Here is a 26,816-nt window from a genome sequence, read left to right on the forward strand (position 1 = left end):
CATATAACTTTAGAGTCGGCTCTCCACACCTGCAGTTCCGCATCCTCGGATTCAACGCACCACGAATGATGAACTACTGTAGTATGTATTTACTGAAAAAAAACCCTGCATATGAGTGGACCCGCATGTAAGTTCAAACCCGTGTTATTCAAGGGTCAACTGGGACTTCCCTGGCAGTCCAGTGGTTAAGACTCCACACTCCCACTGCAGGGGATGCGGGTTCGATCCCTGGTCAGGAGAACTAATAAACTGCATGCTGCGCAGTGCGGCCAAAAACTTTTTTTAAAAAAAGGGCCAACTGTACTAACAATTGCCAATCAACTACACTTGCTCTCACCTCCACACCTTTGTATAAGCCGTGTCCTCCACCTGGAATACTTCACTCCCAACCTCCGACACATAAAGGTACCCCTCACCTTGTCAATTCCTACTCAAACTTCTGGTCTCAGCTTCTCCTGGGAAGCCTTCCCTAGTCCTCCAGACAATGTTAGAAGCAACAGCCTCTTCACTGGCCTCCCCATTCTGCCCTTGCTACCCTCCAACCTGTTATCAACTCAGCAGCCAGCGAGGTTCAATAGAAATGTGGAGTCTGATCCGGTCACCCTTCAGCTTAAAGGTGACCTTCAGTGGCTTCCTATCTTGTTCAGAGTAAAAGCCAAAGTTTGCCTTATGGCTACTATTCCCCCTCCTCCCTATCCTATTCCAGCTGCACTGGACTTTTGCTCCAATACACCAGCCCCATTCCTGCCTCAGGGCCTTTACATTTGTTCCTCTTGCCCCTTCACTTCCTTCAGGAATTAACTCAAAAGTCACCTTCTCGCAATTCTGACATATACTACAACATGGATGAAACTTACAGGCATTATGCTAAGTGAAATAGACCAGTCACACACACACACACACACACACACACACACACACACACACACACACACACACACACACTGCACGATTTCACTTACATGAGGTACCTAGAGTAGTCAAAATCATAACAGAGACAGAAAATAGAACAGTGGTTGCCAGGGGCGGGGGGAGGGGAGAGTGGCGAGCTATCTAAAGTGTACAGTGTCAGCTGTGGAGGAAGGGTTCAGCATATAGATGAAGTGATGGTTGCGTGACATGAATGTACTTAATACCACTGAACCGTACCTTAAAAATGTAACGTGGTGAAGATTATGTGTGTTTTACCACACACACACACACAAACACACAAAGTCACCTTCTCTGAGGTCTTCCAGGTCACTCCTTATAAAAAGTCAAGGGCTCAAGGAGAAGAACGGAATCACGGGGAGGGAGGGCAAGGGCAAGGCCAGAAAGGAGGGAGCATCCGAGGTCGCCTCCTGGATGGGGAGGGAGCTCCGGATGGGCGCGGCCAGAAAGGCGGGAGTTTCCGGGAGCGGATTTCAGGGGAAGCAAGGAAGGAGGGAACTTGGGAGGGGCGGGGTGAGGTAAGGGAGGGGAGGGGGAGGGGAGGGGAAGGGAGGGGGAGGGGAGGGGAGGGGCGGGGTGAGGTAAGGGAGGGGAGGGGAGAGGAGGGGGGAGGGGAGGGGAGAGGAGGGGGAGGGGAGGGGAGGGGAGGGGTGGGCCCTGAAAGGTGCGAGCTTTGGGGCCTCCTTTGCGGCTGGGAGAGGGAGGGCGGAGGAGAGGGGAGAGGGGAGGAGAAGGGGAGGGGAAGGAGCGGGGAGCGGGCGGGGGTCAGGATTTCTGTAGGGGCCGAGTGTGCCTCGGGTCTGCGAGCTCCGAGAGTTCGACTCCTCCGCCCTCCACAGCCCCCATCTCCACCTCTGCTGACCTTGTCGTTGTAAAAGGCGGATGTATAGGAGAGGCGTCACCACCTAAACTCTCCGACCCGCGCGCGCGCCCTCCAGTGGTATTGGCCGGTTTCCTCAGGTCTCGACCTGCGCGCCCACCCTCGTTATCAATAGCTCCAGGAGGAGTGCAACCGCGGCCAGGCTCGGAGGACCTATCTTGGGAAAGTTCCGCAGGGTCCTGATCGCAGGAGGACACCAGTCTGATCCCAGGAGGTCACGGCCAAGACGCCAGCAGGGCTGCAGGAAGTAGAGTCTAGTTCTCTAACCCCAACTGGTCTCCAGAGCCGTCTGTGCACTGGGCCAAAGTCAAGCACAGTGCCCTTGCTGGGCAGTGTACCCCAGACAAGGTCACCCTTTTCTTTTTCTTTTTTTTTTTTTTGCGGTACGCGGGCCTCTCACTGCTGTGGCCTCTCCCGTTGCGGAGCACAGGCTCCGGACGCGCAGGCTCAGTGGCCATGGCTCACAGGCCCAGCCGCTCCGCGGCATGTGGGATCTTCCCGGACCAGGGCACGAACCTGTGTCCCCTGCATCGGCAGGTGGACTCTCAACCACTGCGCCACCAGGGAAGCCCCATCCTTTTCTTTAAGACAACCCCCACTTAGCTTCCAGAAATCTACCCTCCCCCAGGTCAGAAGTGATTGGTCAGGGGTCCTGTTTCTGTTCCCTTTGTCCATACCTGGAGCCCTTGAGTGGAAATTCCTTCTCCCGGACCAAAGGCCTGGAAGCTGCTCCCTTGGGGCCCCAATCATGAGAGCTGGGGCAGAGCATTGTCTTTTCTGTACCAGCCCTCTCAGATCCCTATTCCCAGGGCCCCCTCCCCCAGAATACACCACCAAAGCCAGAGCCCTCCCAGTGCCTTCCCAGTGCTCAGGACTACGGAGGAGTAGCCCTTTGTATGCCCTGACCCCACAGTCAGGCCCAGGTTCACAGGCTAAAACCTGGATCTTTTGCCAGGCTGCACCATATACTATTTCATTTAATCAAAACAATCCCACTAAGTAGGTACTATTATTATTCCCATTTTTATAGATGACGAAACTAAGATTCAGAAGTTAAGCAATTTGCCCAAAGTTATACATGTGCTAGTAAGTGTTGGAGGTAGATTTTTAAACCCAGGTCTGTCTGGCTTTTGGAGTCCATGTTCTCCAATTCACTGGAGTGCAGAGTAGCACCAAGTACCTTTCACCACTGCTTCAGGTACTGCCTTCCTGGCTGTAGGCCTGAACACCCAGCCAGGTGTTTTTCTAAGCCCTGTCCCCTCATCACATCCTTCTCCCTCCTGCCAATGAAACTCAACAGTAAGTCATCACACCAGGCTGCCTGACAAATGAATCTCTTTTGCATTGCCTCAGACCACAGGCATCCAACCCAACTGTCTCCCCAACCTTATGCTCCATTGCTCCTCTGAGGGTTTGGCTCACATTCCTCACTGAGCTTTTGCTTATGCCATTTGCTCTTCGTGGAATGCCCTTCCAAACCCTTCAAGAGCTACCAGGTGAAGTTCCAGAAGACTCCGAATTTCCTCAATCCAGTGATCTCACACAGTTCTCAGTGGCAAGGCCTGAAATGCCCCCAGAAAGCTCCTCTGGCCTAATACCCAGTCAGGAAGCTGGAAAGAGCAAAGAGGACTTATTCTAGTCCTAATAGAGTCAGGAGGGTGAGAAAGGATGCCTGTGCAGCTGTTCCTTTCAGATCCTGAGCCACTGTTTTTTCTCCAAATCTTGTTTGGGACAAGGGCGTAAAAAATGTTAAGGGAGAAGTGGGGTTGAAAAGGTGCAGCTGAAAGATTTCCCAAAAGAGAGATGCATTTAGGAGCTAAATAAATGGTCTATCTTCCTATAACATAAATTTCTCTGGACCATTTTGGGGAAAAAGTGAAAATCTGTAACTTAAAGCATTTTATTCTATTTTAAGTTTTAAAGGAACATTAGGCAATTAAAAGCAAAATTCTCCAAAAATTTTAAGCTAAAACATGAAATTGCTAAGAAATTCCGTGCTTGTAGAGGGAAAATTCGGACTCTTCCCCCGACTAGGGCTGATTCCCTTTGCTCTGAGGTTGGGGCATGAGTAGGAACCCAGTGCCTGGAACCTAGTGAAGGCAGCTATTGTGATCTCCAGGGTCCGGGGATGGGAGGCTCAGTGCCCAAAGGTGTGTGGCCCAGCCAGAGGCCGTGGGAAGGTCAGTGCCCAAGAGTGAGGCGCAGCCAGAGGTCATGGGAAGGGTCAGTCCTGTGCCCCCGGTGTACTCTCGGCCACACAGGCTGAGCGAGAGGGTGGAGAGTGGCAGTCACTGGCTCCGCCCCCCTCTCTCGCCCCGCCCCTGTACTGGCTCCGCGTGGTTCTCTAGAGCCACAGCTCAGACTCGGTGGTCTCCAGGCAGCCCCAGTTTGGCGTGCTTCGGCAGAGGGAACCGCAAGACCCCAAGTGGTCCGTTTGTGGCTTCTCCCCGAAAAAGATCGAGGAACGCGGTCTGCAGGCAAAATTGGACTCCACCGGCTTCTGACGACAAGCCAGGGACTGAGAGTCTCCGAGTCCCGGACAAGTGATTGTCCCCAGGGGAGGGACAGGTCGGGGACGCCATCCAGACCGCCATGGCCGCGCCCGCCCGCCGTCTGTGCCATATCGCTTTCCACGCGCCGGCGGGGCTGCCCCTCGCCCGGGATCTGCAGCGCCTCTTCGGCTTCCAGCCCCTGGCGGTGCGGGAAGCAGACGGCTGGCGGCAGCTGGCTCTGCGGAGCGGCGACGCGGTCTTTTTGGTGAACGAGGGCGCGGGGCCCGCAGAGCCGCTGTACGGCCTGGACCCGCATCATGCGGTGCCCAGTGCCACGAACCTGTGCTTCGACGTGGCGGACGCGGGCGCCGCCGCCCGGGCGCTGGCGGCGCTCGGCTGCAGCGTGCCGGTGCCCCCTGTCAGCGTGCGGGATGAGCAGGGCGCCGCCACCTACGCCGTGATCAGCTCGCCGGCCGGCAACCTCAGCCTGACGCTGCTGGACCGCACTGGCTTCTGCGGGCCCTTTCTGCCCGGCTTTAGGCCTGTGCCCTCCGCACCTGGCCCGGGCTGGGTCAGCCACGTGGACCACCTGACCTTGGCCTGCACCCCCAGCAGCTCCCCAAAACTGATGCGCTGGTTCCACGACTGTCTAGGCTTTCACCACCTGCCGCTGAGCCCAGGTGAGGATCCGGAGCTGGGCCTGGAGGTGGCAGCAGAGTCCGGGCCCGGGGGACTGAGGCTCACCGCCCTGCGGGCCCCTATGGGTAGTGCTGTCCCTACCCTCGTGCTGGCCGAGTCCCTGCTGGGGGTCACCAGCCGACAGGACCAGGTGGAGCAGTTCCTGGCCCGGAACGGGGGACCTGGACTGCAGCACGTGGGGTTATACACACCAAATATCATGAAAGCCACTGAGGGTGTGGTAGGGGCCGGGGGTCAGCTCCTGACTCCTCCTGAGGCCTACTACCAGCAGCCAGGCAAGGAGAAGCAGATCCTGGCTGCAGGGCTAGAGCCTAGCCTGCTGGCCCGACAGGGGGTCTTGCTAGATGGTGACAGAGGCAAGTTTCTGCTTCAGGTCTTCACCAAGTCGCTCTTTGCAGAGGACACTTTCTTCCTGGAGCTGATTCAGAGGCAGGGGGCCACTGGATTTGGCCAGGGCAACATTCGGGCCCTGTGGCAGTCCGTGCAGGAGCAAGCTGCCAGGGTCCAGGAAGCCTGAGAAGGGCTGAAGCTGGGTGTAGCCGCCTGTCCTGGAGCACTGGGGAGTCCAGCACAGGGCCTGCTGGAACTGAGAGACACCCACAGAGGCCTGGAGTGAAAGGCTTTGTCTTTAGGAGCCAGGTGTGGCCTCCATCTCATCGTGCCAGAAGTTGAATCTCACAGGGGTCCAAAGAGATGGGACTTTTTTTTAAACTGTGAAACCGTTTCTCATATTGTCTATATCTAACATATATGCAAAATGTAAAGAATAAAGGAATTACACAATTAGGAAATAGAACATAACCAATATTTTTGAACCCTCCTTGTGTCCTTCTCTGACCCCATTTCTCTCCACCACACTCCCAATATTATGATTAAAAACCCTCTGCTTTTCTGTATTGTTTCACTGCATATGTAATGTATCCCTAAATAAATGGTTTATTATTTGAGGTAGGAATCTAAGACAAAACAAATCCTCCTCTGTGATTCCCCTCTCCCTAGGGACCAGCCACTGCAGGTGGGAGGGGCTGAGTCAGAGCTGAGCTCAACCACCTGCTCTAGGGTGATAACACAACTCCAATCAGAGCTGACCAGAGACATGGACTGAGAGCGCTGGATGTCAGCCACTGGCAGGGGCTCCCTGCAGCTGCCTTCTTCTCTTCTGGGGCTGGAGGAGGACAGATCACTCAGGACAGAACACTCCCCTCCTCCATCTGCCCAGGGCTGGCTAGGAGCTCAGCAGTGGAAGTCAGGACCAAGCAGGACTTTACCACTTCCTGGGTCCCTCAGAGGTGAGGAGTGAGGGGGCTAAGGAGAAGGTGGAAAGTCTCCAGAATGACTACAAAAATCAGCACTTTATTAAACAGGATTCTCAGGGGGTGGGGGCTTCCAGAGGCATCACTGTGTTGCACTGTTGAGGCTGGGTGCATCAGCAGGGGATGTGGGGCCGAAAGAAACTATCCAGGACTTGCTGGCCTGCGCTGGGCTTTTTCCATCTGGACAGGGTGGACACCTGGGATCTTTTGGAACCCTGTGCAGAAGCCGAAGGAAGGAGGTACTGAGGGGGCAACAAAGAACCTTCTCCTTCCACCCCTCCCCCCACACCACTGATCAAGCTCAGATTCTAGCCTTATATTGTAAAGCTTCCATCCTGTTACCAGTATCTAACTCTTCGATCAACTCCCTAAAAGGCAGCCTGAGGACTTCCCTGGTGACGCAGTGATTAAGAATCCGCCTGCCAATGCCGGGGACATGGGTTCGAGCCCTGGTCTGGGAAGATCCCACATGCCGCGGAGCAACTAAGCCCGTGCGCCACAACTACTGAGCCTGCACTCTAGAGCCCGCGAGCCACAACTACTGAAGCCCGCGCACCTAAAGCCCTAGAGCCCGTGCTCGAAACGAGAGAAGCCACCGCGATGAGAAGCCCGCACCGCAACAGAGAGTAGCCCCCACTCGCTGCAACTAGAGAAAGCCCGAACACAGCAACGAAGACACAACGCAGCCAGAAATTAATTAATTAATTTAAAAAGGCAGACTGAGGCAGTCTTCCTAAGATGCAAAGATGACTCCTCCCTCCACCTAAAATGCTTCAGTGGCCTGGCGTTCACGTTCCTGACTGGCCTAGGCAGGCCCTGCTCACCGCTCCAACTAAACCAAATGCTCACAGCTCCTTGAGCGCTGCAGACTGTACTGTACCCCACCTTTGCTCACACTACTCTTGGGCCTGGAAAGAACGTCTTTACAGCTGATTCCCCTTCCAAACCTGGAGAAAACAATTCATTTCCAGGACCCAGGTTACCAGCCACTCCTTCCAAGCAGCCATTCCTGATTCTTGCCTCCTAGGTAAAAATGATAGCTCCCCACTTCATATCCCACAAAATCTTGTACAAACATTTCACACACCTGTGACACTACTGTCTCCATCATTTGCTCTTGTCCCCTCTCTACCCTGGACCCAGATTGTAAAGTCTGGTCAAGAACTATTTCTCTCGCCCCAGTGAAGTCTGTCATGGAGACTGTTCACCCAAACGTGCATCATTTGCCTCACTGAAAACCTGTGGATTTGGTCCTGGAGAGAGATGGCTGGGTGAGGGCCAAGACACTCACCTTGCAGGTCCCTGGCTGCTGGCCCTCGTATACACGGAACACCTAGACAAGAAGAGAGGAGGAAAGTGCAGGGCTGGCATCTGACCCCAAAGAGCCCTCAACTTCATACCCCAGCACCTTTGTTTAAAATATGCTTTTTTGTTTGCTTACATAGTAACAGGTTCACTTAGAACATGTAGGAAACACAAAAAGTACAACGAAGACAACAAAGGTAGTGCCTTTTTCATGGCGGTGGAGACAGCAGCGGTGTGAAACTCCTCCCGGGTCAGCCAGCGAGCTCCAGGTGGTACAATGGCCACTGGGGTCTGTTCTTCCAGGGCCAGACCGTATACTTGATATGTCAGCTTGATGTGAGAGAAGGTGTGGACCACCTGGGGGGAGCGTCAAGAGGCTGAAACAGACCTGCGGATGTGGCCACAGAAGCCATCATTCCTGGCCCCTCCTCTGCTCACTCACCTGTCCCAGGTGCCGAAGGCGGGTGGCCGGGACGGGCCCAACCCAACTCTGCAGTTCCTGCAGCAGGGCCTTGCGCTGGTGCTGCCCTGAGGGCTCTGCGGTCACAGATGGGAACTCCCACAGTCCTGCCAGCAGACCTGAGAGGGAGGGCAGCCAGGTATCTGTTAGGCCTTAGCTACTGATGCCTCTATTTCTTCCTTGTTGCTCATGCCACCTCCCTGCACTCCGAGGATCAAGGTACCTGAGTTGGGCCTCTGCACCAGCAGAATTCGGGCACCCCCAAGGGCCCTGGGCTGCTCCAGAACACAGGTGGCAGAGCACTCCTCCCTGGGGGGCCTGCGACTGACCTTTCTGGGAAAGTTGGCCACTCCCAGGGTCTGGTCCCAGGGCTCTGTGGGAGGCGCACACAGCTGGCACTGTCCAGTGTTGGGAGCTGGGAACAGAGATCCAAGAGCCCCACTCAGGCCACGTGGGCTTAGGTGCCAAGCCCAGACAGCAGGCCTTGGCCCAGCTCTGTAGAATCTTACTCAGACTGTAGAATGAAATGGAATGAGGCGGCCACAGGCAGCTCCTCGACAGTACAGGGAAGGGCTAGGGCTGGCACTCACCACACTCCTCCACGTCACGACTGCCTGGCGGGCTCCGTGAGGCTGAGAGCTGCTCCCGCTCCACCTGAGAGTCAGAGACAGGGCAGGATGTCACGGGGCAGGGGTCACTCCCTAGGACCCCTGACTGCCCCTTCCCCAGCTGGCTCACCCTCTGGTGTGCCCGGCACAGGCTCTGCACAGGGCACTGGCTGCAGAGTGGGCGCTGCGGGGTGCACACTGTGGCCCCCAGCTCCATGGCTGCTTGATTAAAGTCTCCTGGCCGGGCTGGCTCCACCAGCTGCTGGGCTAGGCTCCTACAAGAAGGGAACGTTGCTGTGAGCCAAAGATCCTTTGGAGACAACTCTCCCAATCTCCCCCATTACTCCAATATCCTACCAGAGCTGCTGGGAAACAAGGGTGCTGCTGGGATCAGCACCAATGGCTCGGACACGGCATAGCACCCGTACTACGTTCCCATCCACCACACCGGTTGCCTGGCACAGAGGAGTCCAGGAGTCAGCCTGGTCTGGGAGGAGGGAAGGTGGGCACACACAATATGGGGGTGGGCTATGGGCTCACCTGGCCAAAGGCAATGGAAGCAATGGCTCTGGCTGTGTACCGCCCCACACCAGGCAGGAGCCACTGCAGGGTCTCTGCTGTACGTGGCATGTGGCCCCCTAGCTCCTCTACCACCTGATTGGGATGCGAAGGCTTAAGGTTATAAGATACCTGAGGCCCTGGGGCTCCCACGCCCCCCGCCACCCTCTTACCTTCCGGGCTCCTTCCTGTAGCCGCCGGCCTCGAGAATAATAGCCCAGGCCAGCCCAGAGCTGGTTTACCTCCTGTGGGTGGGGTCAGAGGTCAGAGGGATCAGAGGTCGGTCCTCAGTAGTCCCCATTCCCCGACCTTAGGGTGGCTCTCACCTCCAGGGAAGCACTGGCCAGGTCCTGCAGCGTTGGCCACTTCTACAGCCCGAAGGCAGGCAAAAAGAGATGAAGCCAAAGGTGAAGGAGGTGGAAGAAGCCTTCTTTATTCCCACCCCAAAGGAGTCATCTGGGGTCTGGACCATGACCCTCCCCTTCATTCCCTGAAGTCACCTGCATCCATCGGTTATAATAGTCGATCACCGTGGCAACCTGGGTCTGCTGCAGCATGACCTCTGAGACCCACACTGGGGAAGAGGGGTTGGTATGAGGACACGGCTAACCAGCCCTGCTCCTAGCCCACAGACCCAGACCTGAGAGCGTCCAGGCAAAGCAGCCCTGCTCTCAGGAGATGTACTCACCAGCGTATGCCCGCCTGTCCAGGTCCACCTCACCCTCCACCTGCCAATGAAATTCCAGATGGGCAGTTAGTGTGGAGGGGGCTGGGCACCAGCCTCCCCCACTCCACCATCCCCACCCCTCACCCACCTACCCGCCTTCTCCAGGGTAGGTCCCGCTTCTCTCGGTCATACCAGCTCAGCAGGCTCTTCCGGAAGACTGTCACCTCAGCTGTGTCTCTGAATAGATGGTACGGGGAGACAGGGGCCTGCAATCTCACCTCCTCCTGCTGCCTGGCCAGGCCTGCTGGAGCCTCAGAAAACTCAGGGATCGTCCTTGCACAGGCTGCGCACCAGCAATCTGGGGCACTGTGGCCTGGTTTCAGTCTGTTCCACTTAAAGCTTCCCCCACCCCCAAGCCCTTGCTTAAGCTTGGGACCTGGAGTCTCTAGCCCTGGGTAGCCTTAGCCAAGTTTCTGGCCTTCATTTCCCAGGGTGATACCCCTGGCTCCTTTGTCTCTGGGTCATAATGAAAATCCATGTTTCCTCCAAGCATAATACATACCTGTGCAGGGCCTTCCCATTTACAAAACACTGACAGGTTGATAAACTCATTTGATCCCATGAGAGCCAAGTGAGGAAGGAAATGCACAGACTACTACGCCATGTCACTGGTAAGAAAGCAGCTATTCAGAGCAATTATCCCAAAGCCACAGAGGAAAGTCAGAATTAGAACCTTAATTAGTTCCTTAATGCCTTGATACATACCATGCTCCCTTCCCAGCCTGAATCTGTCCCCTTTCATGGCCAATTAAACCAGCCCCTGAGTCTCTAAGACCAAGCTCCTCACCGTCAGGTGCAGACGGCTTGGCCTGGCTGCTGCTGAGGGCACGTTTCTCCCTTCCCTCCTGGCTGGATGCCTGCTTCCTGCAACGACTTCGACTTCCCACAGCTGCTCGTGGCTTCCTCATGATTGACTAGAAAGGAAAGGCCCAGCCAAAGTAGTCAGTCGCCATGAGGCTGAATCTTAGGGCCCCGCAGAAGGTAAAGCTACCTCCCTCCCCACACCATTCATATAAAGTGTCTAGCTTTTCTCCAAGCACTCCCCAGATGCTCATGGGTTTGCTCTTGGCTGCCTGTGGCACTGAGGTATGACCAGTAGGGCTGAGGTCCTGCAAGTGGCCTCAGAGGAACCAGCATTAGTATAGTCTTGGAGACATAAACAAAATAAGAGGCCAGGGCTGGGCTGAGTCAAGGACCAAAGCCTCCTGTGCGGGAGCACCTGTGTATCCCTGGGAGTACAGGTGTAGGTAGAAGGTTTATCTGCTTAGAGATGTAGCACATTTACACTGAAACAGCATTTAGTAATCATCTAGTCCAAACCCTCATTCTATGGAAAGGAGAAACCTCTGTGATAATGATTTAAAACATAAAATGCAAAGAGGGAAAAAAAAAAGGAGAAACCAAGGATCAGAGAGGGGAAAGATTTGCCCGAGAGAAGATGGCAAACTGGCGGGGCGGGGGGGGGGGGGGGGGGCGGGGGAGGCAGGGCGGGCACGGGGATGAGCTATTTTTATTCCTAATCTCCTGATTTAGTAGATCATAGCCGCCTATCCATTAGTAATGAATGAGAAAACACATCTGGTTGATCTTCACTCTTCCCTTATTGTTCTGGCTGCCTAACAGAACAGTAGCTAACAGTTAGTGAGTGTTATATGTCAGACCCTATGCTAAGTGCTTTACCAGATTTCTCAATCTCCTGACAACTCCATGAGGTATGTTCTAGGATTACCTTCATTTCAGTTATAAGGAAACAGGCTTGTGATTAAGCAACTTTTCGATTCAAACTCCGAAGGTCTGCCTGCAGAGCTTGCACCTGGCTATACTGCAGTCCCTGCTGAGCCTCTGGTTCAAACTCTCTCCTCAAACTTTTTAATTCACACCTCATTTTCATCAAGAGATTGCTTCCTCCTTCCGAGAAAAGAATGAATGAATGTACAAACGTACCTCCATCTGCACTTTCCTTGTCCTTTATCCCATTATATGGAGGAATGTTCCCTCCCCCTCCTCCAATCCCTTCCACAAGACCCACCCCCTCCACTTCCTAGCCAATCTTCCTTAACCAAACTCGCTGACTTCCATCATTCATTCTACAATCCGTTCTCTAAAGACTAAAACAATCTTTTAAGACATGATCATGTCACTTTTTTACTTAAAACCTTCAAGAGCTTCCCATTAACTCATTAAACAAATATTTATGGAGCAGTTTTAGGTACTTGGAATACTTCAGTAAATAAAACATCAAAGGTTCCTGGAGTTTATATTATTATTATTTTTAATTTCATTATTTGAAGTCTATAGATGGTTTATTTTATTTTTTGGCCACACTGTGTGGCATGCAGAATCTTAGTTCCCCGACCGGGGATTGAACCCGTGTCCCCTGCATTGGGAGCATGGAGTCTTAACCACTGGACCACCAGGGAAGTCCCAGAGCTTAGGGTCTAATGGGAAATAAATAATGCATACAATCAGTAAATTATATAGGATGTTAGGTGATAAATACTAACATAAAGAGGAAAAGTAGAGCAGTGAAGGGGATGAGTGGGTAGGGGTGTGGGAGTGTTGCAATTTTAAAGAAGGTGGTCAAGGTGGGCCTTATTAAAGTGATATTTGGCCAATGACTTAAAGCAGTTGAAGGAGTTAGCCATGTGAATGGATACCCGTGGGAAAGGAATCCTAAGAAGCTAGTGCAAAGGCCCTAAGGAGGTTGCCTGGTGTTTGTAGAACAATGAGGAAGCCAGCATGGTTAGAATGGAATGAGGAAAGGGTGAGGAGTTGATGAGGTCAGAGAGGTAAAGAAAGTGGAGAGCCCAGGACTACAAGTACCTTGTAGGCCACTGGAGAGGGCTTTGGCTGTCACACCCATTTCTCTTAAAAGCCAATCCTCTTAATATAAGCTTTGTAGGCTCCAACAAGCCCCATCCCCCTCGCTCACTACGGAACAACTATGTTGTCCTGAAATAGTTGGTTCAAAATCCCCAAGTGTCTGTCCTCCTTGAGGCCTCACCCAGTCCATTTCCTCTGCTTGAAGAGCTCTTCTATGTTTTACCTAACAGTTAGTCATTTTTCAGGTCTTGACTTAAATGTCCAAATCAGATCCCCCCCAGTCTTACCCTCTTGTGTACTTCTCCATTGTTGCTCTTATACCAATTTTAATTCCATATTTATTTGTGATTCTTTGATCAGTGTCTGCTTCCCCCACTTAACTGTAAAACTCCATATAAGCTAGGACTGGGTATCTTTTGTTGGCTGTTGTGTCCCCAGAGCCGAGCACGGTGCCAGGCAAATTGTATATAATACTTGTTAAACTAATTTGGGATGGGGTAGAGTAAAAGGAGGTTCCCCTTTTTCCAGAATGGGAAAAATCCAAACAATTCAGAATAATGAAAAGACTCGAGAGAAAGGTTGAAGATGGACTGGAAACAGCAAATAATCAAAGAGATAAAGGGTTGAGAGTCCTTGGTGGGAAGAAGAGCCCTTGGGAAAGGGCTAGTCTACGGTAGGGACAACACTCACGGTAGCAGGAATCATGTCCAAAACCCCTCAAGGTCAACTATATCTCCTAATTACTTACAATCTGTCCCTACCGGAGGCTTAATTCAAATCCTTATTACCACGCGCACGGATTGTTTCAAAAGTGTTCCTGCTAGCCGGTCGCTCTCAACCTCCGCAGCCTCATCTCCTGTCTCCGTCCCGGCTTCTTTCACTTCCTGGAACGCCGTGAGCTCTCCACCCTCCCTGGCAGCTTGCCCCTTCCCAAATATCCTTCCTTCCCCTACACTCCCCAGTCTTTGTATAACTCCTACGCGTGCTTTAAGCTTAGCTCAGGCAGCGCCACATCCTCTGGGGATCCCCACCCCGGGGCCGAATCGATGAAGACAGGGTAACGCGAAGGCCCACGTTCCAATTGCGTTGTACGCAGAGAAAAAATTACCTCCTGCGCGATCTCCAGCGCCCAGCTCCCAGACGAACTCCAGGGGGCGTGGCTCCGGCCAATCCGGGCGGTGAACCGGCCCACGCCAGCCAATAGGCTCCTAGCGCGCGCCAGGCTGGCTCCACCGCGCCAGACCCGGGAGGTCTGAACGGAAGTCCGACCGGTCGGCGACTCCGGGGGCGAAGCTCCGCCCCGTCCCCGACTGCAGGAGCGGAGTGAGGAGACGAAGAGGAAGTCCCGCGTGCACACTGACTATACAAGCGAGGGACCTCGGTGTCATGGCCGCCGACGGTGACGATGGCGCAGCCTCAGCTCCAGCCGTCTCTGACGGTGAGTGGCTTCCCAGGGGCCGCTTTAAAAGCCTGTGCGGTCCGGTGGGGGGAGGGTCTCGGGCTCGTAGTTCTAAGAAACCGATCTCAAGTTTCAGAGGAATAGCGCCTTCTTTCTGAACCAGCCACGAGGAGACTACAAGTCCCGGTGTGCACCACAGTTCCGCCTGCAAAAGCCTAGAGTCTTGGGCGCAGGGCATGTGGGGGCATGTCGGGAGATGTAGTCTGGAGTTCATGGCTCTGTTAAGTTAGGGAGGTTGGGAGTTGTGGTCCACAGGAAGTGGGACGTGTTGGGGCGTTATTTATCAGGCTCTGGGGCATACTGGCTACTGCCGCCGCTTGTGGCCATGAACGGTAGTATAGAGCCTTTGGGATAGTAAAGGGGCTGAAATCATCAAGCCTTGCAAACTATTTCCTGCAGGATGTGAGGAAAAGGAACCTCACAGATCATCTAGTCCTACCTTCCTCTTTTACAGGTTTTGATGCTGAGGGGGAAGAAATTTTCCCAGAGTCTCACATAAGCCACTGGAAGACCCAGGCTTTCTCTCCCCAAATTCAGGACACTGTTCACTCCAAGGCCTGTGTATAGAGCATATGTGATACGCTTGAGGAGAAAGCTGCCATTTCTTGCCTTGAAGGAAACTGCCCCTGCCCCCAGCCATGGCCTAGCTTGGTATCTTTTTTCTTAGGCCCTTGCCTGAGCATTAACATCCGTCACCCTCCTTATCCCCAGGTGGTGCCAGCCAAAGCACAAAATCTGGGGAGGAGCTAGTAGTCCAGGTTCCCGTGGTGGATGTGCAAAGTGACAACTTCAAGGAGATGTGGCCATCCCTCCTGCTGGCCATAAAGACGGCTAGCTTTGTGGCTGTGGACACGGTGAGAGTTGGGAGTTGGGAGAGCAGGTGGTTGTGAAAGGGCTGATACTGTGGACCTAACACAACTCTCCCTTTACTGCGCCATAGGAACTGAGTGGGCTTGGGGACAGGAAGAGTTTGCTGAACCAGTAAGTATAAGCCCTGATCTCTTTAGTCCTAGCCTTGGAAGGAGGGGCAGACCTCAACCCTGTAGTGGAGGTCACAGTCCTGGGTGGTTTGGGTCTTTCATGAAGCTAACTCCCAGCCACAGCCACCCCCAAACCCAACCCCAAGGTGCATCGAGGAACGTTACAAGGCCGTGTGTCATGCTGCCAGGACCCGTTCTATCCTCTCCCTGGGCCTCGCCTGCTTCAAGCAGCAGCCAGACAAGGTATGGGCTGATCTCACCTGCATCCCAGGTCTGTGGCTGGGGGGAGGAGGGTTGAGATCCTGGGGAACATCAGCTATGAGGTTTTTTTCTCCCAAGGCTGGATGTAGCAGAATCTCTTCCTCTCCCAGGGTGAACACTCATACCTGGCCCAGGTGTTCAATCTGACCCTGCTGTGCATGGAAGAGTATGTCATAGAACCAAAGTCTGTGCAGTTCCTGGTACAGCATGGCTTCAACTTCAACCAGCAGTACGCCCAGGGTATCCCCTACCACAAGGGCAATGACAAGGTAGGCCTCCAGCCTAGAGACTGCCCCTTCTGTGACTTCATTTCTTACTACTCTAGGCTGGGTGCATGGGGAGGATCTGCTTCTTAGGGAGTATGGGGAATCACTAGTGACAGAGCTGGGGAAACAACACTGTTACACTGGTGAATAGCATTGAATTAGGTGAAAGCAAGGGAGAGCTTTCCAGGTGAGGGACCCTGGGATAAGTGTCCTGCAAGGCTCCCTAGGGGACTCTGTCCTTCCTGATGACCCCTTTCTTTCCACCCAGGGTGATGAGAGCCAGAGCCAATCAGTGAGGACACTATTCCTGGAGCTAATCCGGGCCCGCCGGCCCCTGGTACTACACAACGGTCTTATAGACTTGGTGTTCCTGTACCAGAACTTCTATGCACACCTGCCTGAGAGCTTGGGTACCTTTACTGCTGACCTATGTGAAATGTTCCCAGCTGGCATTTATGACACCAAATATGCTGCTGAGTTTCACGCCCGCTTCGTGGCCTCCTACCTAGAATATGCCTTCCGGAAATGGTGAGGAACTGGTTGAGAGAATGGGGTGGGGCCTGGTATAAGCTTGACTATTTCATTCACTTAAGATATTTAGTGAGCACCTATCATGTGCCAGGCACTGTTTAGGTGCTGAGGGTTCAGCAGTGAACAAAACAGACAGAAACCTCTACTCTCATGGAGCTTATATGCTAGTGGACCAATACCCTCTTGCGATGTTACAGTGAGCGGGAAAATGGGAAGCAGCGGGCAGCTGGCAGCCCACACCTCACCCTGGAGTTCTGCAGCTATCCTTCTAGCATGAGGGCCCATATTGACTACCGCTGCTGCATGCCCCCTGCAACCTACCGTATTCATTCCACCAGCATCTGTGACAACTTCTCGGTGAGAGCACCTGCCCATTTCCTGGGGGAGGGACGTTTGATGCCTGGAACCCCTCTCTAAGCTTTTTTCCTACCTCTAGGCCTATGGCTGGTGCCCCCTGGGACCACAGTGTCCTCGGTCCCATGATATTGACCTTATCATTGACACTGATGAAGCTGTGGTGGAGGACAAGAGGCGACGGCGACGACGTAGAGAGAAACGGCGGAGGTCTTTGTTGGGCCTGCCTGAGAAACAGACTTCTGGGGAAACCGAGGATGGTCCTCCCACCAAGCAGGTCTGTAGGGTTGGCCTCAAGCCTGAGGAAATTGAGCAGGAGGTGCCTGAGGATGAGACTGGGAACCAACCTGGCTCTAAGCAAGGTCACAAAAATGACTTGGAGATGGAGCAGAGAGCAGCAAGGCCTGACACAGCTGACATGGCCAGCTCGGAAGCTCCAGAGAGTCAAGTCAATCCTAACCCAGTGCCTGGGGATGGATTGCATCGGGCTGGTTTCGATGCCTTTATGACAGGTTACGTGATGGCCTACGTGGGAGTGGGCCAAGGACCCCAGCCCTGTAACTCTGAACCATGGCTACCTGAATGCCACAACAAGGTATACCTGAGTGGCAAAGCTGTCCCCCTCACAGTGGCTAAGAGCCAGTTCTCCCGTTCTTCCAAAGCCCACAACCAGAAGATGAAGCTGGCTTGGGGCAGCAGCTGACCCAACTTCTACCCAGCACTCAGGGCCCAGGAAGAGAAGCTGAGGGTGGAACAGAGGGGTCTGGATCCCTCTAGCCTGTGAGTGTCCTACTCCCAACTACTAGGGGACGGGGACAGGGTCCTGGCAGAGATACTGCTGCATCACTCCTGGACCTTTGTCTTTACTCCAGAGGATGAGGAACAAGGATACAAGTAAGAAGGCTGACCAGCACCTGTAACACAGACTTTATTCATTTTTAAATCTCAAAGTGTCCTGGGAAAGTTTCAAAAAAAAAAAAATCAACAGAAACAAGATATGAAAATATTTGACCAGCTTCATCTTTGGTTATTTCTTATTGCGGCTCTATAAGGACAGACTCTTCCCATAGCTCCGGCTGTAGCAGAAAGGGAAGAAATCAGTCCACGTATAAACCATTTAACCAACTGGGTGTATCACGTGTTGACAAATACATAGAGCAGGCCCTAGGGCCTACAAAACCAGCCCTACTCCCAACACAAAGTTGAAAGTTTTATAGGGCAGAACATTAAGACTCCTTCATAAATATGAAAATAGATTAATCAACTGGAAAAGATCTTTGAATAGGTTAGCTGAGAGCCATGACCACCACTCTGCCTTGCCCTCCCCTTGCATAGAAAGTGTAGTGACGTGGTCTGACCGTGCAGTAAGTGCAAACAGCAATTATTCAAGTGTCTTAAACATTCTGGCAAGAAGCACCCCAGTCTTCAGGTCTGAGAAATAGCCATGCCCTTTATGGTCTCCTGGTCAGCTCCAGGTTCCATCCATTTTAGCTTATATGCCCCAGGAAAGGAAAGGAGACAGACCCGGGATAGGAGAAGAACCTGGGGTAATAGCTGCCTGCCAGTGCACACTAGAACTAGGAGTCCTCTGGTCCTGTCTGGGGAAGTCTGGGTGGGGGCCAGAGCTCCTTGCTGGATTTCAGAGGCTTGGTATTAGCTGTTTGCCCTAACTAGGAAGGTGTCTCACTGCTGCCTCACCTCATACATAGCCATTGGGCACTGGGAACCCCAAAGTTGAGCCTGGCTTGGCTTAGCCTGCCTGCTCTGTGGGCCCCAGGGAAGAGTCAAGGCTCTGCAGCAAGGGGGCCCTGTGGCTTCAGCTGAAGGTCCATCCCCAAGGTGAGGTGGGGATTAATGCCCCTTACCCATCCAGCTCTCCCTGGGTTTTCAGGCCTATGCCTGAGACAGAAAAGGGGACTGGAGCCAAGTCTCTTGGCCTTTCTTCTACCTCCATCTCCTCAGGGGCACCTGCAAGGCATGGACTGGCCCCCTGAGACCTGGGCCCAAAACCGTTTTCTTCCTGGGGACTGGAGCAGTCCATGGCTTCATGGGCTGGAGCAGCTGGTAGGGCAGATGCTCGGAATGGTGGGATCTCCCTTACTCTGTACTTGTGACTACTGAGGCGTGGTAGGGGCCCATCAGATAGTGATTCTTCTCGGCCCACAAACGGACAAGCCTCTTGATGCAAGAACTCTGGTGAACTAGGCAAAGAACGCCACCGGCGAACAGGTGGGGCGAGGGGCTCCTGCCAATCAGCCATGGGCATAGTTCCAGGCCCTGGTGCATCCAGGTCAAATACCAAGGAGATGACAGACTTGCTGGGCAGGTCAAAGAACTTGACCTTGCCACCTTTGAGGTCCTGGCGAGCACTGAAAGGGTTGATTTTGGGGGCTCGGGCAGCATCACCTCGTTGTGGCTGGTAGTAGGGATCCAAGACATTCACTGTACGTGGGGGCTTACTGGAGAAGATGTCTGACTGGCTTCGAGACAGCCAGATAGTACGTCTTGGGCGTGGGGACTTGGGAGGGATCTTGTCATCCAGTAAGCTCAGTCGCTTCACCCCAGGTCCTTTCTCCAAGAGTCCTGAAGAATAGTGAGTCAAGTCAGCGTTACTCTCACTAGTCATAAAAAATAGAAGCAGCACTTCATACCACAAAGTGTCACCACTCAGGAAAGCAAAGTAGGTTCTGTTGTCCCCATTGCACCAATGAGAAAACAGACTCAGAAGGGAGGCAATATGCCAGCCCACAGCTCCAGGACTTTTTCAGTCATCCCCTGCTCCTTTGCCTTTCTTCTGGACATGGGATCCTGTAATCACAGCCCTAGAGGGAAATCCCCCTCCCCCCACCATCCTAATATCCTCCCTTGGGGTCAGGTTGGACAGTCTGGTCTAATCTCTTACCTTTGGCTGTGGACTGCAGCTTCCTGTCCCTCTCCAGCTCTTCCTCCTCTAGGCGGCTCAGAATTTCCTCCAAAATCTTCCCAATCTCCACAAAGGATGGGCGCAGTTTGGGGTCCATCTGTAGTCATCCACACCAGCCATTAGCCCTGCCCTCCCATCTTCCATCCCAAGGATGGCATTTGAGTCTGTCTGGCATCTTTTAAGATTCAGATGTGCATCTAAGAGATCTTTTCTGAAGGCCCCAGACCACAAGAGTGAGTCCCAAAATTAAGGTCAGGGAAGATGCTATTGTCTAATACCCTCCCCTATCTCAGCAGCCTTTCTGTATATGTCTTATCCCCTTGTTTGGCAGAGAACCCTCCAAAAGGGTATGTTCACATTGGTTGGTTCTATTCTTTGTTGAGTTCTGCAGCTAACATGTTTCTGGAAGCTACCTGGACAAGGCCCAGCTACCCCCTTAGTCATAACAGGTAGGTCCAACCCCAGAGCTATATAAAATAAAGGCTAACAAGAGCTTTTCTCACGAGTCTTGGACCAGCTGGACGCACAGTCCAACTAAAACCTGACCGGAGCTCCATCAATATCTAAGGCAAGGGGTGGTAGGTCTACACTACAAGCTGAGGACAGGATAATACAAAGCAATTTTCCTTTCCTTGGTCCAAGGCTCTGGACCAGAGTCTGGCAGGCCTAAAGGAAGGAATGTGGGCACTGTCACTCATCAGTGAAAAACAGGTCCCTGTGAGGCTAATTAGCAGCCTCTCCCTAAAGTCCTAACCAGGTGAACAGGGTTCAGCCAGCCCCAACCAAAGCCAGGAGGAAAAAGATACTCACATTACAACAGTTGAAGGTGAGCTGCAGAAAGTCTGGGGGACAGTCTCCCACCATGTGCTGGAAAGCATCATAGTCCAGCCCGAAATTCTGTGAACGGGTATGGTGGGGAAGGACCAGGGGACATTGGTAGCCAGGTCATTAATCCCTCCACCCATCCTGGCCTGCTCAGGAGAGTCTGGGAACTGCCCCAGAGAAGTAACCACAGACTAAGTTCCAGCAACTCCACCCAAGAAAAAAACAATTCCATGGCCTCAAAAGCAGCCCCATCCCAGTGGCACTGATCCCCATCCTGTAGCTCACCTCTGTTCGGGGAAGGTAGTCTGGATCAGCCTGTATGCGGGCGATGATCTCACAGAGGATGATACCATAAGAGAACACGTCCGCCTGGTGGGAAGTGAGATCTCAGTTTCCCTCTCAATGGGGTGAGAGGTGGGGTTTCTGTCCCTCATGTCCACTAGCCCAGGCCTGGGCCCTACTGTCCATATTTCATTCAATTCATTCACTAGGCAGCTGACAGGTACCAGCCCTGTTTCTGGCACGAAGGATGTAGATCCTCACCCCATACATGAAGTGTGACTCAGGACACTTTCTGCTAAGAATGGATTCTACAGAGAACCAGACCTTGGGGTCCCCAGACTCACCTTTTCATTGTAGGGCTCATCTCGGAGAACCTCGGGTGCCATCCAGAAGGGTGAGCCCACCACAGCCAGCTTCTCACTCCCCATGCTGTGGGGTGAGATTACACGGAAAATGAGCTTGCCGCTGGCAGGTGCAATGAGATATCTGACCACTGGGAATTCCTCTCCCCCAAGGATGGGCACACACTAGAATTGACTGAATTTAGGGAGCTGAGGTTGGGCTGTGACCAAGTCCTGGCCGCTGAGAAGGAAGCTGGAGTCTTCCCTTTGCCTCAGTCCCTTCTGTGACCCCAGCACCCATTAAGGCTACCCACCTGACATCAGGGATCTTCTCAGCCAGGCCAAAGTCACCTACCACTGCAGAGTAACCATTCTCATCCCTCTTTATCAGGCAGTTCTAGGGTTCCCAAAAAAGAAGACAATGTGGCTCAGAAGTGGGACCAGCCAGCCATAGACTTTACCACCACCCCTCCCTGCCATAGGGCACCTTGTCCTCTGTTCCTTGGTGAAACCACACTCTTGGGCTGACCCCTGTGGTCAGACTTGGGGGCTCTGATAGCCATGTGAGATGAGTTAGGCCTGGATCTTTGGTGGCTGCCCGAGGATTATATCATGCTCCAAACAAATATTTATCTTACTTTCTATGTGCTAGGCATGGTTCTAAGTGTCAGAGATACCTCAATGAACAGAAACCCTTGTCCTCTTGGAGCTTACAATCTAGTGGAGGAAGACAGGCTATCATCAGGCCCCTGGCCTCCCTTCATCCTTCCCTCAGAACATAGAGACCCAAGCAAGGCCAGGTCTGATCTTGCCAAGTAATGTAAGCACAGGACAAGTGCCCAAGCCTACACCAACTTACACTGCCCACAAGATCACAACCAACCTCTTTTCTGGCGTTAAAATTCCATGACCTCTGGGACTTCCCTGGTGGCGCAGTGGTTAAGAATCTGCCTGCCAATGCAGGGGATACAGGTTCAATCCCTGGTCCGGGAAGATCCCAAATGCCGTGGAGCAACTAAACCTGTGAGCCGCAACTACTGAGCCCACGTGCTGCAACTACTGAAGCCCACGCACCTAGAGCCCGTGCTCCGCAACAAGAGAAGCCACCGCAATGAGAAGCCCGTGCACTGCAACGAAGAGTAGCCCCTGCTCGCCGCAACTAGAGAAAGCCCATGCAGAGCAACCGAGACCCGATGCAGCCAAAGAAAAAAATTCCATGATCTGGCTCTAACCAACCAGCTACCAACCTCCCCATGCCTTGGTGCCCCTATGTACACATCTTCATCCAAACTTGTAACAGACAAGCTTGATTTGGGAAGCCTGAACAGCCCCTTCAAACCTTTGCCTTTGCTTATACTGTTCCCTTCCATTTGGAATGTTCTTCCAATTCTTTTCACTTCAGAAAATTTTGTGTGTTTTAAGACAAGCTTACCTTTCCAGTCCTGACCTCTCCAGCTCTCACCTTCATCTCTCTCTCATCTCCACTCCTTTAACCCCTCTGTGTCATTCCCTCTTACAGCCTATCAGAGGCCATCAGCTCCTCAGGAGCAAGTTCAGGTTTGGGCCTTCCTTCCTCACAGTATTCAATTCATGAGAGAGGCTCAGGACAAGCTCACTGAACAAATGCTGCTGTCTCCCGAGAAAGGATGACCCAAGTGACTTGAAAATAAGCACAAAGCAGCAACAAACTCTCCCCAAATAGCTGCATTCAAAATGGCCCTACACCACTCTGGCTCAGGAGGCAACTCACTCTGCCCACCTTCCTCCAGAGGTAGCAGGGAGCAGGGATCCTTGGCTCCCAGGGACATTTCTGGGGCCAGCAAGGCCCTATATCACCAAACCAGCCTCCCCCCTTCCTTGCCTTGGCCTCCAGTTGCCAAGGCATTGCCAAGTCACCTGCTTACTCCACATCAGGTACAAATTAGTCCCTTACTCTGGCTTTGATGTGATCACACTATTCTCTCTTTCCCTGAGTTGGAAGGGAAATGTGATTTCACGTAATGTGATTTCATTACATCCTCTCCTACCCTTGATTCCTGGCAGACATAAGTGTCTCTGGCTTCTAAGCAGGACCGTCCTTGTGCTTGTCCTGGCTTTGGCCTTCCCATCAGTCCACTGGCTCAGCACTCCGCCACCCTCACCCCAGCTCCCTGACTTTACTGTCTGTGAGAAGACAGGCTCTAGGCCAGCTTGTCTATTAGACAGCCAAAGCCTAGGCTATTGGGCACTGGCTTATACTGGCTTATGCCACTGTGAGGCAGTGGCACCTCAGATCTGTCACTTGTTTTTCTCCCCTCCTCCTCCTCTTTCACCAGCAACTCAGGTTCCTGTCTCCAAGGCTCAGTCTGAAGTCCGATTTACTATTTGCTTTATAGCCCTCAGAAACAACCCTGTTAAATTCAGCTTAGATTCAGCAAGTAAGGAACAGAACAGGACCACAGTATACTGCCTTTGTCAAAGCTGTTCAGTTTCTGCCCCATCTTCACATTCATGGAGACCTCTTGTTCGCTCATTGTAAACCACCCATCCAGGAGGAAGTGACTTCATAGTAGCTTCTCTGAGCAGCTAAGAAATGACTACGGCAGGGATGATCAGGGCCCTACAACGTGGGGCAAGCCTGCCTAGCCCGGTCTGCCTCTGGTCTGGAGTGTGACCACTGCCTCTCTTAAAGTTTCTCCACAGCCAACAGCTGGGCATTAGAGCCAAAGACAGAGATGGGATACTGAAAACCAAAAAAGCAAACTTCAGGAGTCTGTATCTGAGGCGAGAAGGAAAATGGAGAGCAACTCTGACCAAGATTAGTTCCTATAGGGTTTTTCAATAAACTCCTGAGCCTGCCCTTAGTGGGGTCTAGGCTAGTGAAGTTTGGCTGGCAACACTTGCTGCTTTTAGTTCCTTATCTCCCATTCCTTCCTCACTGGCTTCTGCTGGAAGTGTTCTCACTGAGGATCCCCATGAGTTCTGTGGCATTAAGCTCAGTAGACAAAATCAGTCCTTATATTACTTGATCTTGCTGCTGTTGACATTGCTGATTATTTTCTTCAGCATTTTTACATATGATTCAGGAATCATATTAGTACTGGGCATGCAGAGACTAAGCCGTTGTGGTCCTGGAGCTAACAGACTAGCCATTAGAGGCTAGTTACAGGCTATTCTTGTTCCTTTTGATTCTTCTCTCCTGGCTTCTGTGACACTATGGATTTCCTTCTCCACCTTTACACACTCCAATGCAGGCCCTAACCCACGAGGATGATGGTCTCAGGGTTCTATCTTGGGCCTACAGCTTGTGCTCTATTGTGGAGGCTATTCCACATTTCTAATTACCACCTCTGTGCTGATGACTCCCAAACGTATATCCTCGGCACTGACCTTTATCCTCAAGCTTCAGCTTTGCACATCTCATCTATTTCTGGACATCTCCTCCTGGATTATTCACACTGAACTCCATTCATGCAAACCTGAACTCATCTTTTTTCCTCCAAAACTAAAACTCTAGCTATATTTTTATGTCAGCTGGCACTGCCATTTTCCACCCAGTTTGCTAAGCTAGAAACTTGAGATTCAGCCTAGACTTTTTACTCTTACTCCAAGTAATTTTAGCTTCTAAATGTTTTTCAAATTGGTCCCTCCCTCTTCATCCCCACTGCTATTACCCTAGTTCACATCCTCCCCTGAATACTGCAATATTCCAACTGGTCTCTGTGGCTTGGGCCAGGCTTGATCTCCATAATCCACCTTCCTCATTTCTGCCAGTATGATCTCTGTAAAATGTAAATCTGCGTTACTCCCCTACTTAAAAGCTGGCAATGACATACTGTATGATTCCATTATATGAAATGTCCAGAATAAGCAAATCCATAGAAACTGATAAAAGATTAGTGATTGCCAAATGCTAAAGGGAGAGGAGAACAGGGCATGGGGTTTTCCTTTTGGAGTGATGAAAAGTTTTGAAATTAGCTAGTGGTGATTATTGAATATACTGAAATGTATACTTTGCAAGGGTGAATTTTATTTTATGTGAGTAATATCTCAAAAAGCTGTTACTTTAAAAAAGCCACAATGATTCTTCATTTCCTACCTAGAAGATAAAATCCAATTAGATAGTATATGATCAGACTCCTCTCTTTTCAATTCTTATCCCCTACCACTTCAGCTTCACAGTCTGCACATCAGACCGTTTATGCCTCTATGCCTTTGTTTATGCAGTCTTGTCTGGTCTGGAATATAACCCCCCTCCATACATACAATACTTACTAAGCAGAATTCAATTTTCAAGGTTCAGCTCAGGCATCACCTTCTCCAAGAAGTCTTCTCTGTACCCTCAGGTTGGGTTAAATATCCTTTTTCAAAGCACCCTATGCTTCTCCTCTCTCTAACCTTAGCATTTGAGATATTATAATGAAAGTATCTGTTTCTATAGTCCCTTCCTATAGCTATAGACTGTAAGCTATAGACTGTAAGCTTTAGCAAAGCAGGGATGTCTTAAGAGGGAAGTGGCCTAGAGGAAGTGGCCTAGAGAATACTTCCTAGCCCCTTGGGCAAAGGAAAGATTGTCTACTTCTGTCTGTGTGGTACCTTACGAATTATAAAACGTTTTTCATAAACATAATCCAAGTGATTCAAACAGCATTGTCAGATGGGCAGATCTGAGATTTTTACATTTAAGATGAGAAAATTGTAGCTTACAACTATAAGTGGTAAAGATGCAGGTCTCCTGATTCTAAAGAGATCCCTCCTAATGATTTTGGCCTCTCCAGAGGAACTGGCTAAAAAGCTTTCCACTAGAGACAGCAAGGCCATGGCAGGAACAATGTAGTCTTAAGATAGCAAAAGGGGCCAGGGCCCATGGAGAAGGCAGCACTGTTTGTGCAGGCAATACAATAAGACCCCTTCATCTGGGATGCTAACCCCTACCTCCAACGTTGGTTAATCCAAGGGCACCTAGTGTAATGCTTGCATTTCTCACCCAACTTGGACATGGCCCCAGTACAGACTATTTGACTACAGAGTACAAAATATGAAGCTCAGACCACTGTGGGGTTCTGAAGAAGCCAGACTAATTTTCAGGCTGTGTGGGATGCAAAGTCCACTAAATAGAGGATGAAGAATGCTTTATTCAAAAGTATGCCTGGAATAAGCAGCAGACATAAGAAAGGCCCAGTCAGACTTCCGTGAGGCGACAGGTGACCTTTTCAGGTTCAAAGAGGAGCCCAGGCACTGCTGCTGCCTGGCTCCCATTCTTCTTTGTCCTACTCCTATTATAATACATCACACCATAGCAGAGAGACTTACATGTTTGCCTCATCAAGGGAAGGGAATGATCCCATTCATCTCTGTATCTCTAACCTAGCACAGACACACAGAAAGAACTTAGCAAAAGTTTGTTATATGAAAGCCTGGATAGATGACTGAAGCTTCTTTCAAAAGCAGGTGAAAAGGCATACACTAATCATACATTCGACTCTCCATAATGGGGACTGAGCTGACAAAAGACTCAAAAGGTGGCCATGAATGCACTTCTGGAAGCCAACACAAATCCTTCAGAACTGGGCCAGAGTAGACACCTAAGAGCAGATCCTGAGGTCTCCTAGAACAGCTGTACATTCAGTATTGGCATTGAATAAAACCACCTGAGCGGAGAAATGCCAAGTCCATTTGTGAGTGTTAGCTCTAAGCTAAAGTTATTTCTATAACAACAAAAAAGGCTTTCCATGTGCCAACAACTCTCTCCACTTATCCCCAACAAATTCACTCCATAAACCCACTTAGAAAGAAAGTACTGATTCTACATCTCAAGAA

General features: G+C 51.7%; 4 protein-coding genes across 29 annotated transcripts in view; 2 read left to right on the top strand and 2 right to left on the bottom strand.

Moving 5' to 3' along the window:
* Positions 1-1,569: 1,569 nt before the first annotated feature.
* On the top strand, positions 1,570-5,518 carry HPDL (4-hydroxyphenylpyruvate dioxygenase like). The gene has a single exon (XM_067725959.1). It carries the CDS (start codon positions 4,403-4,405, stop codon positions 5,516-5,518), a length of 1,116 nt encoding a protein of 371 aa, XP_067582060.1. The 5' UTR covers positions 1,570-4,402.
* Positions 3,695-14,035, bottom strand: MUTYH (mutY DNA glycosylase). 12 transcript variants are annotated; one of them, XM_067725946.1, is made up of 16 exons: positions 13,544-13,897; positions 10,760-10,886; positions 10,065-10,213; positions 9,934-9,973; positions 9,746-9,819; positions 9,572-9,613; positions 9,419-9,490; positions 9,228-9,341; positions 9,045-9,142; positions 8,818-8,962; positions 8,670-8,733; positions 8,303-8,494; positions 8,062-8,198; positions 7,824-7,976; positions 7,606-7,647; positions 3,695-5,742 (listed from the first exon to the last, which is right to left on the bottom strand). In XM_067725946.1, the coding sequence occupies exons 2-16, from the start codon at positions 10,878-10,880 to the stop codon at positions 5,737-5,739; spliced, it is 1,449 nt and encodes a 482-aa protein (XP_067582047.1). In that variant the 5' UTR covers positions 10,881-10,886; positions 13,544-13,897; the 3' UTR covers positions 3,695-5,736. The 12 variants fall into 12 exon arrangements, 11 of the variants coding, with proteins under 11 accessions (XP_067582047.1, XP_067582042.1, XP_067582045.1 ...); XM_067725941.1 differs by having other exon boundaries at positions 7,756-7,976; XM_067725944.1 differs by having other exon boundaries at positions 7,824-8,007.
* Positions 14,036-14,101: 66 nt separating this feature from the next.
* TOE1 (target of EGR1, exonuclease) lies at positions 14,102-17,657 on the top strand. Of its 4 annotated transcripts, none has more exons than XM_067725951.1 (8): positions 14,102-14,233; positions 14,966-15,108; positions 15,195-15,235; positions 15,381-15,477; positions 15,606-15,764; positions 16,030-16,289; positions 16,490-16,649; positions 16,729-17,657. In XM_067725951.1, the coding sequence occupies exons 1-8, from the start codon at positions 14,182-14,184 to the stop codon at positions 17,347-17,349; spliced, it is 1,533 nt and encodes a 510-aa protein (XP_067582052.1). In that variant the 5' UTR covers positions 14,102-14,181; the 3' UTR covers positions 17,350-17,657. The 4 variants fall into 4 exon arrangements, with proteins under 4 accessions (XP_067582052.1, XP_067582053.1, XP_067582054.1 ...); XM_067725952.1 differs by having other exon boundaries at positions 15,423-15,477; XM_067725953.1 differs by lacking the exon at positions 14,102-14,233 and adding an exon at positions 14,272-14,708.
* TESK2 (testis associated actin remodelling kinase 2) overlaps positions 17,558-26,816 on the bottom strand; it is a 137,199-nt gene continuing 127,940 nt past the window's right edge. For all 12 annotated transcript variants that reach the window (XM_067725929.1, XM_067725925.1, XM_067725928.1 and 9 more), the window contains 6 exons: positions 21,332-21,414; positions 21,021-21,105; positions 20,680-20,763; positions 20,380-20,466; positions 19,549-19,666; positions 17,558-19,229 (listed from right to left, as the gene is read on the bottom strand). In XM_067725929.1, the coding sequence (XP_067582030.1) occupies positions 18,508-19,229; positions 19,549-19,666; positions 20,380-20,466; positions 20,680-20,763; positions 21,021-21,105; positions 21,332-21,414 (1,179 nt within the window). In that variant the 3' untranslated portion in view covers positions 17,558-18,507. The remainder of the gene's footprint in view (positions 19,230-19,548; positions 19,667-20,379; positions 20,467-20,679; positions 20,764-21,020; positions 21,106-21,331; positions 21,415-26,816) is intronic.

The sequence above is a fragment of the Pseudorca crassidens genome, chromosome 2, assembly GCF_039906515.1.
Source record: "Pseudorca crassidens isolate mPseCra1 chromosome 2, mPseCra1.hap1, whole genome shotgun sequence".
NCBI classification, from domain to species: Eukaryota; Metazoa; Chordata; class Mammalia; order Artiodactyla; family Delphinidae; genus Pseudorca; species Pseudorca crassidens.

Coding starts and splice junctions, on each gene's coding strand:
- HPDL (XM_067725959.1), top strand. CDS start 4,403: ATGGCCGCGCCCGCCCGCCGTCTGTGCCATATCGCTTTCCACGCGCCG.
- MUTYH (XM_067725939.1), bottom strand. CDS start 10,880: ATGAGGAAGCCACGAGCAGCTGTGGGAAGTCGAAGTCGTTGCAGGAAG. Junction 9,820..9,933: donor GGACAGGCGGGCATACGCTG/GTGAGTACATCT, acceptor CCTCTTCCCCAG/TGTGGGTCTCAGAGGTCATG. Junction 9,614..9,745: donor ATTATAACCGATGGATGCAG/GTGACTTCAGGG, acceptor TTCGGGCTGTAG/AAGTGGCCAACGCTGCAGGA.
- TOE1 (XM_067725951.1), top strand. CDS start 14,182: ATGGCCGCCGACGGTGACGATGGCGCAGCCTCAGCTCCAGCCGTCTCT. Junction 15,765..16,029: donor ACCACAAGGGCAATGACAAG/GTAGGCCTCCAG, acceptor CTTTCCACCCAG/GGTGATGAGAGCCAGAGCCA. Junction 16,290..16,489: donor GAATATGCCTTCCGGAAATG/GTGAGGAACTGG, acceptor GCGATGTTACAG/TGAGCGGGAAAATGGGAAGC.